This window comes from Ruditapes philippinarum, unplaced genomic scaffold, assembly GCF_026571515.1.
Source record: "Ruditapes philippinarum isolate M1 unplaced genomic scaffold, ASM2657151v2 ctg40_1_1_1_1, whole genome shotgun sequence".
Classification (NCBI taxonomy): domain Eukaryota; kingdom Metazoa; phylum Mollusca; class Bivalvia; order Venerida; family Veneridae; genus Ruditapes; species Ruditapes philippinarum.
Window position 1 is genome coordinate 90,118 of NW_026863541.1, and position 15,418 is coordinate 105,535.

At 34.7% G+C, this 15,418-nt stretch overlaps 1 protein-coding gene across 1 annotated transcript in view; it reads left to right on the forward strand.

Moving 5' to 3' along the window:
- Positions 1–11,794, forward strand: part of LOC132722406 (endoribonuclease Dicer-like) — a 29,488-nt gene extending 17,694 nt beyond the window's left edge. Inside the window, exons 16-19 of the mRNA XM_060706906.1 lie at positions 2,346–2,604; positions 3,298–3,454; positions 4,526–4,601; positions 8,828–11,794. Coding sequence (XP_060562889.1) covers positions 2,346–2,604; positions 3,298–3,454; positions 4,526–4,601; positions 8,828–8,990 — 655 coding nt within the window. The 3' untranslated portion in view covers positions 8,991–11,794. The remainder of the gene's footprint in view (positions 1–2,345; positions 2,605–3,297; positions 3,455–4,525; positions 4,602–8,827) is intronic.
- The last annotated feature ends 3,624 nt before the right edge of the window (positions 11,795–15,418 follow it).

Genomic DNA, 15,418 nt, shown 5'->3' on the forward strand with positions numbered 1-15,418 from the left:
CACAGCATAAAAAAACAAATGCATATGACGTCATACATGATTTCAATAAACCAAACGATGTCAGGAAAATTACTTCTGCACTTAATGTAGTTCAATGCCTTTTTTTATCAATTTTCTTTTTAGCTCACCTGAGCTTGCTCAGGGTGAGCTTATAGGATCGGTGAATGTCTGTCGTCCGTCATCCGTCGTACGTCCACAATTGCTTGTGAACACTCTAGTGGTCGCATTTTTGCCTCAATCATCATCAAACTTGGTGAGGATGCTTATCTAGTTGAAAGCTCGGATGAGTTTGAACATGGCTCATCTCGGATGAAAAAGTAGGTCACAGGAGCTATAAATAGAAAAACCTTGTGAACACTCTAGTGGTCACATTTTTGAACCAATCATCATCAAACTTTGTCAGAATGCTTGTCTAGTCAATTGCTTGGATGAGTTCGAACATGGGTCATCTCTGATGAAAAACTAGGTCACACGAGCTAAAAAATAGAAAAACTTGTGAACACTCTAGTGGTCACATTTTTGACCCAATCATCATCAAACTTTGTCAGGATGCTTGTTTAGGTAATAGCTCTGATGGGTTCGAATATGGGTCATCTCGGATGAAAAAAACTAGGTCACCGGAGCTATAAATAGAAAACTTTGTTAACACTCTAGCGGTCACATTTTTGCATCAATCATCATCAAACTTGGTCAGGATGCTTATCTAGTTGATAGCTTGGATGAGTTCGAACATGGGTCATCTCGGATGAAAAAGTAGGTCACCGGAGCTAAAAATAGAAAAACCTTGTTAACACTGTTGCGGTCACATTTTTGCATCAATCATCATCAAACTTGATCAAGATGCTTGTCTAGATGATAGCTCGGATGAGTTCGAACATGGGTCATCTCGGATGAAAAAGTAGGTCACCGGAGCTAAAAATAAAAAAACCTTGTTAACACTCTAGCGGTCACATTTTTGCATCAGTCATCATCAAACCTTTGTCAAGATGTTTTGTCTAGGTGATTAAGCTCGATGAGTTCGAACATGGGTCATCTCGGATGAAAAAGTAGGTCACCGGAGCTAAAAATAGAAAAACCTTGTTAACACTCTAGCGGTCACATTTTTGCAATCAATCATCATCAAATTTGATCAAGATGCTTCTCTAGGTGATAGCTCGGATGAGTTCGACATGGGGTCATCTTCGGTAGAAAGTAAGGTCATTCGGAGCTAAAAAATAGAACAACCTTTTAACACTCTAGTGGTCACAATTTTGACTCAATTGTCATCAAACTTGGTCAGGGAAACTTGTCTAGGTCATTGCTGGGAAAATAAATCGAACATGGGACATCTCGGATGAAAAACTAGGTCACTTTGAGCTAAAAAATAGAAAAAAATCTTTGTTAACACTCTAGGGCTACTGTTGTGATCCAAATATTCTGTTAATTGGGCTGAAAGTTTGTTTTGATGATTTCTAAGTCAAGATCGAACATGGGTCATCTTGGATGAAAAACTAGGGTCACACCGCCCAAATATGGAAAAACCTTGTTTACATTCTAGTGGTCACATTTTCGGCTCAATTATCATCAAACTTGGTCAGGATGCTTGTCTAGGTAATTGCTTGGATGAGTTCGAAATCGCATGTGAAACTAGGTCACCGGAGCTAAAAATAGAAAAATCTTGTTAACACTCTAGTTGCTACTGTTTTGATCCAAGTATCCTGGAAATTGGTCTGAAAGTTTGTTTTGATGATTGTGTCACCTGGGTCAAAAACTAGGTCGCACTGCTCAAATATGGATCATCCTTGTTAACACTGTAGTGGTCACATTTTTGACTCACCTGTCATGAGACTTGGTCAGACTGCTTGTCTAGGTAATTGTTTGGATGAGTTTGATAAGTCAGGTGAGCGATCTAGGGCCATCATGGCCCTCTTGTTTATTAGCATATTAGAATGGAAATAAATATTATTTTTTCATGCATTATAGTATAATAATGCATGATTTGTCGTTCAAATGCTTTGTAATTATTCACTCGGGCTTATCGGCCTTTGTGATCATATTCCTGCACATTTGAACTCCAACCGTAGATTATTCTACAACAGTGCACTCAAAATTGATTTCTTTTTTCTATCTGAACTCCACTTAAAATGATATTCAAGGAACCACCTAATGTTTATCATTTTATCCGAGAGGCAACCAATTTGAAAATAAGAGTTGTAACTGCAGCAACAACATCTTTGTAAGCATTTTATCATAATAAGTTGAGTTGTTATAACCAATATCATTTTAATTTTGATATGTTTTATTTACATGTATGCTACTTTTGTTTTTATCTTAAGTATTTAAATAGTGATTTATATCTTTTACAGATTAGAATTTCTCGGGGATGCAGTTCTGGACTATGTGATAACACGTCATTTGTACGAGGACTCCGACAAGTACAGTCCTGGTGTACTGACCGACTTGAGGTCGGCCCTTGTCAACAACAACATTTTCGCCGCTCTAGCTGTCAAGTGGGACTTTCACAAGTATTTCAAGGCTATCTCGCCATCATTGTTTCATGTTATAGAGAAGTTTGTGTCAAGACAGAAAGAAAAAGAGGATGAGATTGATGATGAAAATGACGAGGTATGTATTATCTGAAATAATGAAATATTTGTATCAGTTATAACACAGGGGATTAGATTTGTTTAAGTTTGGTCTTTACAGAATTTATTTTAGTTCAATTGTGTAGGAAGCTATTAGCTTATAGACACTCAGGGCTTCCATTAAGTTTCAAAATTTCTTATTTTGGGAGTCACAGTATAGGTAAAGAAGAAAAAGTAAAAGATTTTGGAAGTCAAAAGCCAAAATCAAGGAGTAAATGACTCCCAAACTTCCATTACACCTTCAAATCCGTTCCTGGAACCAGCTAGTACTGAGCAATGAGTGTAAAGTTTCTTGCTCAAGGAAACAACGACTTGCCCCTGACAGGGTTTGAACCTATGGGGCAAGCGATCATAAGATTACTTGTCTGACGCGTTAGTTTGTTAACCCTAAGTTTGGTGATGGCGACTGAATCTGTCTGCAAGAGCAGCTGGCACTTTAGTAGTGCTGTCTGATTATGATCTGCACCTTTTGCTATTCAGTTGTACTTATTTTGAAAATTTGTCTCTCACTGCTGATCTAAAAATCTTGTGAAACTAGTAGTTGGTCACTTGCAGAGAAATTTGGTAATTACCTGTTTGTTATCCAGTGAAGTCAGTTTTGTGGACTGAGTACCGAGATAACCAAAAATATGTTTAAATTGTCATAAAACCATTGTATAATATATATTTACAGACAGATGAGGACCATGAGAAGGAACATGTAGAGTTAGAGGTACCTAAAGCTCTCGGTGATATATTTGAGTCAGTCGCTGGAGCTATATATCTAGACAGTAAAATGTCACTGGACACGGTATGGAGGGTGTTTTACAGAATCATGAAACCACAGATTGGTGAGTACTGGCCTAAAGGTTATAAAACTTTTTTTCTGTGTTCTGTCTCATATGTCAGGATTTTAATTGGTCAGTGTACATTGTGTGGCAGTTAATGACCAACCAAATACCTGAGATTTGAGTTTGAGCTCAAAGAACTTCTTTATAAACTCATACCCAGGACAAATTTAGCTCTGACATCATAAAAAAAAATTGATGTATACAAAGCGACTTTTTTTTATTTAAATATGAGGAAAAGATGCTTTGAACATCAAATTTCTTTGATAAACAATACTACCTTTATAATGTTTTTATTTTTGATAAATTTTTAGGTTATGCTTTCTAAAAAGTATAAAGCTGAAAGTGAAGGAATACACTACATGTATATAAATTTAAAAAGTCACTGTAATTTTGTTTTCATTTCCTGTTGTTCTTTTTTTCAAAATAGTGGATAAAAAAGTGTCGAGTATAAATCACACATGGTTGTTAATGTAACATTCCTTGTATATTGTTTTATTGCAAAGATATGCATTTATTCTGTGTAGGTGCTGTGTTTTTACAAACATCATTCCTGCAGTTGATGAAATTTGCGCATATATTTTGTCATAGAACAAATAATTATAGAGTCTATAACAGAATTTCATACATAACCTAAAATAATAGTAAAATAAACTAAAATAATAACCTTTAAAAAAACGAAATGCTTTTATGTGAAATTCATTAACTTTATTTCCTAGTTAAGTATTGCCATTCTTTGTAAAGATGTTATAATGTATAAATGACCGCAGTGGACAAATATTAGAAAATAAAATGATTCTGGAATGGAAATGAATATGAGCCGTGTCATGACAAAACCAACATATTGGGTTTGCGACCAGCATGGATCCAGACCAGCCTGCGCATCCGCGCAGTCTGATCAAGATCCATGCTGTTCGCTATCAGTTTCTCTACTTGTAATAGGGTTTGTAAGCGAATAGCATGGATCCTGATCAGACTGCGCGGATGGGCAGGCTGGTCTGGATCCATGCTGGTCGCAAACGCATTATGTTGGTTTTGTCGTGACGTGGCTCATATATTTTTATTTTTCTACAGATAAGTATTTGAAGAATATACCGAAGTCTCCAGTGAGGGAACTGTTAGAACAAGAGCCTGAGACAGCCAAGTTTGAGTAAGTAATATTTATATATTTGTTAATATTTTGAATATTTATGCCCCCATTTCGAAGAAAAGGGGGTATATTGCTTTGCACTTGTCGGTCCGTCGGTCTGTCGGTCCGTAGACCAAATGGTTTCCGAGTGATAACTAAAGAACCCTTAGGCCTAGGAACTTCAAACTTGGTATGGTGATTGGTCATGACCAGTAGATGACCCCTATTGATTTTGGGGGTCAAGGGGTCAAAGGTCAAGGTCACATTGACCTTGAAAGCAAAAACGGTTTCCGATCAATAACTAAAGAACCTTAAGGCCTAGGAACTTCAAAACTTGGTATGGTGATTGGTCATGACCAGTAGATGACCCCTATTGATTTTGGGGTCAAGGGGTCAAAGGTCAAAGGTCACATTGACCTTGAAAGCAAAAACGGTTTTCCGATCAATAACTAAAGAACCTTAAGGCCTAGGAACTTCAAACTTTGGTATGGTGATTGGTTATGACCAATCAGATGACCCCTATTGATTTTGGGGTCAAGGGGTCAAAGGTCAAGGTCACATTGACCTTGTAGGTAAAAACGGTTTCCAATCAATAACTAAAGAACCTTAAGGCCTAGGAACTTCAAACTTGGTATGGTGATTGGTTATGACCAATCAGATGACCCTATTGATTTTGGGGTCAAAGGTCAAGGTCACATTGACCTTGTAGGTAAAAACGGTTTCCGATCAATAATGAAAGAACCCTTAGGCCTAGGGACTTCAAAACTTGAGATGGTGATTGGTCATGATCAGTAGATGACCCCTATTGATTTTGGGGTCAAGGGGTCAAAGGTCAAGGTCACATTTGACCTCTTAGGTAAAAACGGTTTCCGATCAATAACTAAAGAACCCTTAGGGCCTAGGAACTTCAAACTTGGTATGGTGATTGTCATGACCAGCAGATGACCCCTATTTGATTTTGGGGTTAAGGGGTTAAAGGGCAAGGTCACATTGACCTTGTAGGTAAAAATGCTTTCCGATCAATAACTTAAGAACCCTTATGCCTAGGAACTTCAAACTTGGTATGGTGATTGGTCATGACCAGCAGATGACCTATTGATTTTGGGGTCAAGGGGTCAAAGGTCAAGGTCACATTGACCTTGTAGGTAAAAACGGTTTCCGATCAATTAACTAAAAACGCTTAGGCCTAGGAACTTCAAACTTTGTGTGATGATTGGTCATGACCAGCAGATTACTCCTATTGATTTTGGGATCAAGGGGTCAAAGGTCAAGGTCACAATGACCTTGTAAGTAAAAACGGTTTCTGATCAATAACTAAAGAACGCTTCGGCCTAGGAACTTCAAACTTGGCATGGTGATTGGTCATGACCAGCAGATGACCCCTATTGATTTTGGGGTCAAAGGTCAAGGTCACATTGACCTTGTATGTTAAAACGGTTTCCGATCAATAATAAGAGAACCCTTAGGCCTAGGAACTTCAACCTAGGCATGGTGATTGGTCATGACCAGCAGATGACCCCTATTGATTTTGGGGTCAAGGGGTCAAAGGTCAAGGTCACATTGACCTTGTAGGTAAAAACGGTTTCTGATCAATTTACTAAAAACGCCTAGGCCTAGGAACTTCAAACTTTGTATGATGATTGGTCGTGACCAGCAGATGACCCCTATTGAGTTTTGGGTCAAGAGGTCAAAGGTCAAGGTCATGACCAGTAGATACTTTATAACCCTTATTAATTGTTTGATCACTGGGTCAGAAGTCATGCATAATAACCTTATCACATGACTAATTGGCTGCTGATAGGGGGCATACATGTTTTACAAACATATCTTGTTTTTGTATATTCTTTATTGAGCTTTAAATCAAAATGATTAAAATTGTCATTTGTATTAGTATACACATATTGTACAGAGTGGATTCTAAAGGAAGTCATTTCAACTGATATTATTTATTCATTCTGCCTATACTAACCTATACTGGTATCATATGAGGAAACATGGAGGGCTGGAATTATGATCTCTTTGTTGAGAAGCAAACTTATGAGCCAATAGGTATGTGACACCTTTGTCAACTGTGTATGACAGTTTTTCCGATGGGTCAGTCAGTAAGTTTCCTTCCTCCTCCCTTTCCCTTAATTTCTGATTTATGTTTAAGACAGTCATATTGAGCTTTTGAATGTACGTTTAGTCGTTGCTGTCATAGAAAAAGTTTGTCACAATTAGGTCATAACATCCTAAATCTTATGTGATCCATTTCCAACTACAAATTGTGTGCAGTGAAACCTGTTGACAAAGGCCATCCAAAGTAGAGACTGAACATTATTCTATAAACAAGTGCTCTTTATTTTGAGGTAACTCTGTTCTTTTTAATTGTCCCCCGCCTTTTCGAAGAAAAAAGGGGGATATAGTAATAGGCTCCGTCCGTCTGTCCGTCCGTCCGTCCGTCACACTTTTGTGTCCGGTCCATAACTTTGTCATTTATTGAAGGAATCTGAAAAAACTTGGCACACAAATGTTTGTTATAATAAGACGATGTGTCATGTGCAAAAACCAGACCCCTATCTCAAGGTCAAGGTCACACTTGCTCATTCAAGGTCAACATTGTCTATTTTGTCCGGTCCATAACTTTCTTATCTTTGAAGGGATTTTTTGTAAATACTTGCCACAATTGTTCACAATAATGAGACGATGTGTCATGCGCAAACAACCGGTCACCTACCTCCAAGGTCAAGGTCACACTTGGAGGGTCAAAGATTAACATAGTCTATTACAGGGTATATTTTGTGTCCGGTCCATAAACTTTTTCATTTTATCAAAGGAATTCTGAAATAACTTGGCACAAATGTTTGTTATAATTTAGTCGATGTGTCATGCCCAACAACCAGACCCCTACCTCAGGGTCAAGGTACGGCACTTGCGCATTCAAGGTCAACATTGATTATTTGATGGGTATACGTTGTGTCTGGTCCATAACTTTCTTATCCTTGAAGGGATTTTGTAAATACTTGCCACAATTGTTCACTATAATGAGACAATGTGTCATGTGCAACAAACCGGTCACCTACCTCCAAAGGTGAAGGTCACACTTGGAGGTCAAAGATTATTAACATAGTCTATTACAGGGTATATTTTGTGTCCAGTCCATAACTTTTTTTTATAGATCAAAGGATTTTGTAAATACTTGCCACAAATAGTCACTATAATAAGACAATGTGTCCATGCGCAACATCTGCATCCCTACCTCCCAAGTTCCAAGGTCACACTTAGAGGTCAAAAGATAACGTATTCTGTTTTAGGGTATATTTTTGTACTTCTTCAGGATTTTTGAAATAACTAGGCACAAATAGTCACAATAATAAGACAATATGTCAGGTACAACACCTGCACCCCTACCTCCAAGGTCAAGGTCACACTTAAAGGTCAAAGGTTAACAGAGTCTGTTATATGGTTTATTTTGTGTCCCGTCTTATAACTTCTTCATAGATCAAGGGGATTTTGAAAATACTTGGCACAAATAGTCACAATGATAAGATGATATGTCATGCCATAACACATGTGTCCCTACCTCCAAGGTCAAGGTCACACATAGAGGTCAAACATTTACATACTCTGTAATAGGGTATATTTTGTGTCCAGTCCATAACCTGGAATTTTTTAAAAATACTTTGGGCACAAATAATCACCAATAAATAAGATGATATGTCAGGCGCAAAAATGGGTCCCTACCTCCAAAGGTCACACTTAGAGGTCAAAGATTGACATAGTCTTGTTATAGGTATATTTTGTGTCCGATCTATAACTTCTACATAGTTCAAGGGATTTTTTGAAAATACTTGACACAAATAGTAATATTAATTAGATGATATGTCATGCACAACACCTGCACCCCTACCTCCAAGGTCAAAGTCACCATTTGAGGTCAAAGGTTAACATGATAGAATTTTTACACTTTCCGTGTTTCATTTTACTAGTATTTCTTTAAATAAATTCATTGTTGCATTTGTAGATCTAGCATTGATCATAATTTTGGAATGAAAGTCCTGACATCCATACCTCAATTTTTGAAATAGCACAATTTTATGCTTCATATAAAACTTCCCCGAGGCGGGGGACGTTGGTAACTCTGTTACAAATTCTTGTCAATATTGAGTTGTTGAAGAATTGCATTTATTTGCAGGGTGGTCTTTATTCAGAAGTGGAGGTTTAATACAGGTCTTACTGTACTTAACATTACCTTTTACTTTTTGCAGGAAACCAGAGAGAACAATGGATGGTAAGATACGTGTGACGGTAAATGTCGTCGGTAAGGGCGTGTTTACCGGAGTTGGCCGGAACTATCGTATAGCCAAAAGTGCTGCAGCGAAGAAAGCTCTGCGATGTATTAAAACCCTTGAACAGCAGGGACTTATATGAATTATATAGATTATACGAGGATAAGTTTTGTAATGGAGTGCTAATGAAATACACAGTTTTTGTGTCGTTTAGAAACGTATGACAAAATGAACATATATTGTTGTTGTTTTTTGTTTTATCAAGTGTGATGTTTTTTGTTTTTTTGATAATATATATGTTTGATAGAATGTAATGAAATGTGCTCGGACAATATGTTGTATTTTTGTGAAATAACAATAAATCTATTTATAAAGATTTCACTAAGACTTTCTACATTGTATTTTTTTGAAGGCTTTTTTCCAGCCGTATTAATATTTTGAATAGTTAAAAGCATTTTGCTGCAAGATTTATTAACAGTTTAAAGCATCACACCTCCAAATTTGTTCTGTCACGAAAAATCAGAAATTGTTCTTAAATTTAAATACATTGTCAAGTGTACAAATAATGGGTGATAACCTAGTTTTAGGGACAGGGAATTCACAAAAATAACTTATTTTGTCAAATTATGTCAAAATAACACTTATTCTGTAAGTAACTATGCAGAAAAAAAATTTAGAACATGAGATATTTTGTTTTAAACAGTTTTGTATGTATATTTTGAAGTATGAACATAAAATTTTGTGCAATGAAAATGTTTTGTAATTGAGATGTTTGAATATTATATTCTATTTCTTTTATAACAAAAATACCTATATTATCAACTGATGAAATATATACATTCAGATCTATTTTTAGGTATTTCACACTAGTCATTACTTAAAAAATATGCTTTGGCGTTATTTTCGTAACATCATATTAATCCATGCTTGAGCGAGTGAATCAACCAATGCTACAAGTGGAGAATAAGATTGTCTTTTCTTTGGTAATTCAAGTTTTTTCTTTGCTGCATAGTGAAATATTTTAATTTAATCTATTTTGATAATGAAATCATTTAAAATCACAATGGAATGTTCCAAATTCAAAACAGTAAAAGCCCATTTCTCTATTTCAGGGTTAAGTTTTTAAATAGCATATCAATGTTTATATTTACAGTACAATATTTTTTATGATATTTATGCAAGAGCATGTGCTATATTTATATTCCATTTACAAATTTGAAACCATCATACCAATGCAACTAGTTTGGAGTCAGGTCAGCCTACACATTTATAGAGGGTGAATGCACCTTTTTCTATGTATTGATATCTGCAAACACACAAGGGCGCATTTAAAACCAAAGCCTATATGACGGTGGTTTTGATAAGTCTGAGGGACTTTGCAGATGCTTATGCAGAAAAATGGTGCATCAGCACAATTGTTGCATAAAAGATATAGGCCTAGTTTGGTAATTCAACATTTCGTTATTTGTTTAGTAAAGAAAAGGTGTTGTCATGCTTTTGTGATTTGACAGTTATGTTTTGATAATGAAATTACCAGGGTGGTCATGGCAGTAAGCTATTTTTAACATGGGGTCCCGATTCATGCTTATTGAAAAAAATGTGCATGCATAATTTTATCTGTTAATGCATGTTTTCTTCTCTGTTAATGTTTACCTACATACCTTTCAAAAATGCTGATTGTCAAAACTCTAGAATCTTCGCTGTACAAAATTACAATTTCATGCCAAAAACTCCCGAAATTTACAATAAACCAGTTTAAATTCAATGCAAGACAATCCTATGGTACGAAATTACTTGTCAAAGGTGTTTGTGTATTAAAAGAATTTATAGAAGAAACCACAAGTATGTTTTTTTTCTTTGCCATCGCAAATTCATGAATCCACGAAATGATATGGAAATGGATTTTTCATGAAATAAAGATCACGCAAATACATGTATAGTGATTTACAGTTGTGTTGACTAATCAACTTCACATTTTCATCTTAATATCCCCAAAATTAAAAATGGACAAATCCAAAAATGAAAACTGGACTAGTCCTTTCTTTAAATTTTAGCATGTATAGGGTTTTTTGTGATTAATGTAAATTGACAGATTTTATTATTATTGACAGCTTAATGCAGTGGTGATAATTTTGAATTTAAAGAAAGTTGGTTATGAATAAGGTAAAATTTAGGATAAACAGTGACTTTGTTGCTTCATTAGTATTTAAATTAGTACAATTATATTATCTACTGTTTGATATTTGTGCCATCTAATTTTCATGTGGCAAGGTGTAAAGATATAGAGTTGAAAACTCAACAAACATGACTTGGTAGAGATTTTGTACTTTCATACTTCCAAACATTCATACTTTCAATTTCTTCCCCCCAGCCACATGAAAAACGATAGATGGCACTGATTCTCCACCATATGATGTTTTCTTATTTATTTACTAACTGTGCTAAATGTATGCTGGAAATACAAATATAATATGTGTTACATATTGTTATCACCGTCCTTAGTACCGGTACTTTGCAAAATATAAGTGAAGATTTATTTCACTCAAAATTTTTAGCAAATATGAATTGAATACATGTATTATTTTACTCAAAATATTTGGCAAATATGAGTGAAATAATATTTCACTCAAAATATTTTACAAATATGAGAGAAGTATTATTTCATTCAAATATTTTACAAATATGAGTGAAGTATTATTTCAATCAAGATATTTAACACATTAGTAAAGTATTATTTCTGTCAAAATATTTAACAAATATGAGTGAAGTATTAATTCACTCAAAATATTTAACAAATATGAGTGCAGTATTATTTCAGTCAAAATATTAAACATAATAAGTGAAGTACTAGTATTTTGTTTCATTCAAATTATAAGGTGAATAAAAATTATTCCATGAATGTATTTTGTCTGATTTGAAATAAAATAGGTATATGATACTTAACAAGTTTTAATTATTCTTCTTAGGTTATTATAATTGAAACCATATGAGCCGTGTCATGACAAAACCAACATAATGGATTTGCGACCAGCATGGATCAAGAACAGCCTGCGCATCCGCGCAGTCTGATCAGGATCCATGCTGTTCGCTTTCAAACCCTATAACAAGTAGAGAAACTGATAACGAGCAGCATGGATCCTGATCAGATTGCACGGATACGCAGGCTGGTCTGGATCCATGCTGGTCGCAAACCCATTATGTTGGTTTTGTCGTGACACGGCTCATATCTTGTTTGCTGATCTTGAAAATATAACAGCCCTTTTAAAGCTGCTTGCCTGCTGATGAGCAAACTATTTCAAGAAAGTCGAAAGTGAGAAAAATGGATCAAGATTTAAAGATCTAAGAATCAAGTAATAATTAACATGTAATGTATCACTATTGACTGACTTTGCAGTATTCATCACCATATTTCTACTGTGTGACTTAAGCAGTAAGGGCTATTTTTGCATATTTTGACCTCTTTTTATATGCCCGAAAGAATTTCGGACATATTATGTTATACCCCCTGGCGTCCGTCCGTCTGTCCGTCCGTCCGTTAGCAATTTGGTTTCCAGAGCATAACTTAAGTTCCATTTGGCCCACAATATTCAAACTTCATAGGATGATTGTCCATATTGGGTAGAAGACCCCTATTGATTTAGGGGTCAAAGGTCAAGGTCACTATGACCTTAAAACTGAAAACGTTAGCAATTTGGTTTCCGGAGCATAACTTAAGTTCCATTTGGCCCACAATATTCGAACTTCATAGGATGATTGTCCATATTGGGTAAAAGACCCCTATCGATTTTGGAGTCACAAGGTCAAAGGTCAAGGTCACGATGACCCTAAAACTGAAAACAGTTTCCGGAGCATAACTTAAGTTCCATTTGTCCTACAGTGTTCAAACTTCATAGGATGATTGTCCATATTTGGTAGAAGACCCCTATAGATTTTGGGGTCACAGGTCAAAGGTCAAGGTCACTATGACCTTAAAACTGAAAACAGTTTCCGGAGCATAACTTAAGTTCCATTTGGCCCACAGTGTTCAAACTTCATAGGATGGTTGTCTATATTGGGTAGAAGACCCCTATTGATTTTGGGGTCACAAGGTCAAAGGTCAAGGTCACTATTACCTTAGAACTGAAAACAGTTTCCGGAGCATAACTTAAGTTCCATTTGGCCCACAGTGTTCAAACTTCATAGGATGATTGTCCATATTGGGTAGAAGACCCCTATAGATTTTGGGGTCAAAGGTCAAGGTCACTATTACTTAGAAATTGAAAACAGTTTCTTGAGCATAACTTAAGTTCCATTTAGCCCACAATATTCAAACTTCATAGGATGATTGTCCATATTGGGTAGAAGACCCCTATTGATTTTGGGGTCACAAGGTCAAGGTCACTATTACCTTAAAACTGAAAACAGTTTTCGGAATATAACTTAAGTATCATTTGGCCTACTGTGTTTAAACTTCATAGTATGATTGTCCATATTGGGTAAAAGACCCCTAATGATTTTGGGGTCACAAGGTCAAAGGTCAAGGTCACTTTTACCTTAGAATTGAAAACAGTTTCTGGGGCATAACTTAAAGTTCCATTTGGACCACAATATTGAAACTTCAAAGGAGGATTGTTATTTGAAGGAGGTAATACTTTATTTGAGTCCCATGTCTTACAATTGCTTCATCTTTACTAAAAAAAAAAAAAAAACACTTTCGGGCATATAATGCTCCGCCTAGCGGTGCTCTTGTTGGTAATTTATGTGGAATTTTAGCTTCGTTTGCAATGTTTAAAGTATTTTCTTTGTTCACTTCACAATATATGTATTCTACTTTTAAATACATTTTTTATAATGTTCATTAAAAATAAGCATGAATCTGGAGGCATGCTGCTTTAACGTTAAAAATTATGGGCAGGTGAAATGGTGCTTTACACCATGCGCTTATTGATTCTGTTAAAATTTCATAGACTTATGACTTCAAACAAATGGTTAATATTTGATAATTTATACTGGTGGTCAATGAAAATAGAAAACAACAACAAACACAATTTTCTTAATTTCAGATTTATTATTTGAATTGTTTAAATTTATTTAACATTATAAGCATATATAATTGGGTTCCTAAATGTACGATATGATATGTGACATTACATGATATGATATGACATTATGTGATATGATGTTACATAGTACATACATTTAGCAGTACACAAACTTTTATATACATGTACATTGTACTTCCACTCTTGTTGCATTTATCCAATTATCAATAGCATTGTCATATACATATACATTGTAGCTATGAAAACGCACAGACAAAACGTTTTATTAAAGAAATGAAGTTTTAAAAATCCTGAGATAAAATTTAGTAATAGCTAAAAAAACATGTTATTTTTCATGTTTTTGGAATTCAAAGATAAATATCATGTTTTCTTTGTAGTGTTCTTTGTGGTGTTAAAATTAACAGATTAAGCCATGTTTTTAATATGAATGAAAACACAGAAAATGTTTAAACAGTGTCTAGATATTTGATAAAACATACTTTTTTTTACCATTTTATTTTTTTTCTCCCTGAAAGAAATGAAATAATATTGGCACATATTTAACTCCTTGGTCCTTACAAATATGTTATTATTATTAAATTTCAACCCTGTTATATAAATGAATAGGATTTCATTTTTGCATATTTCGAAACTGCGTCTGTAAGTGTTGTAAGTAAATATCCCATTCTTGTTTAAATCCCTTTTAATTGTAATATTGAAAATATTTTGAGTGTAAAAGAAAATTGTTTAATTATCGAAAGCATAATTTTTTTTAACAATCTGTGGTTGTGCTGCTTTAAAATGGATGTTTAAACAATTCTTAAGTAAAATAAATATAAAATTAAATAAAATCATAAAAAAAACCAAAACAGAAACTTCTATATAAACTAAGATAAAAACAAAACTAACTAAGCACAACAGAGGCAATAAAAATAAATGACATTTAAAATAAATAAATGAATATTTACAAGCATATATAAATGTGTAGGTAATAAAGTAATAGAAATGAATTTCAATTTTCATATGGTAATTATTAGATTTACTCTATTAAAATAGCTGCGCGGTCCAGTGGTTAACATGTTGGACTAATAATTTAAGGATAGCTTGCCTCATGGGTTCAAACCCCATCAGGGGCAAGCCTTTGAGATAAATTATATTATGAAGTGTCTGTACAGTCCAGTGGTTAACATGTTGGACATAAAGGATCGCTAGCCATGATCCTTAGGTTCAAACCCAATCAGGGGCAAGCCATTGTTTCTTTGAGTTACAAATTTTACACTCATTACTAAGTACTCACAATTTAAACAATAATTTTACAATCCACAGACGTCAAATATATACATGTAGTTTTATACTCTTTTTACAGTGAGGGTGCTTCTAGTTTTTACAAAAGTTATATTGATTGGTCAGTTTAAACTTTATTTCATAGAAATATTCAGTTTTGAATCCTGATAAATGTTGGAATGAATACTGAAAGTAGAAGAAAACTTGATATGTATTTACCTATATTGTATTTACCTATATTGTATTTACCTATATTTTTTCAAAA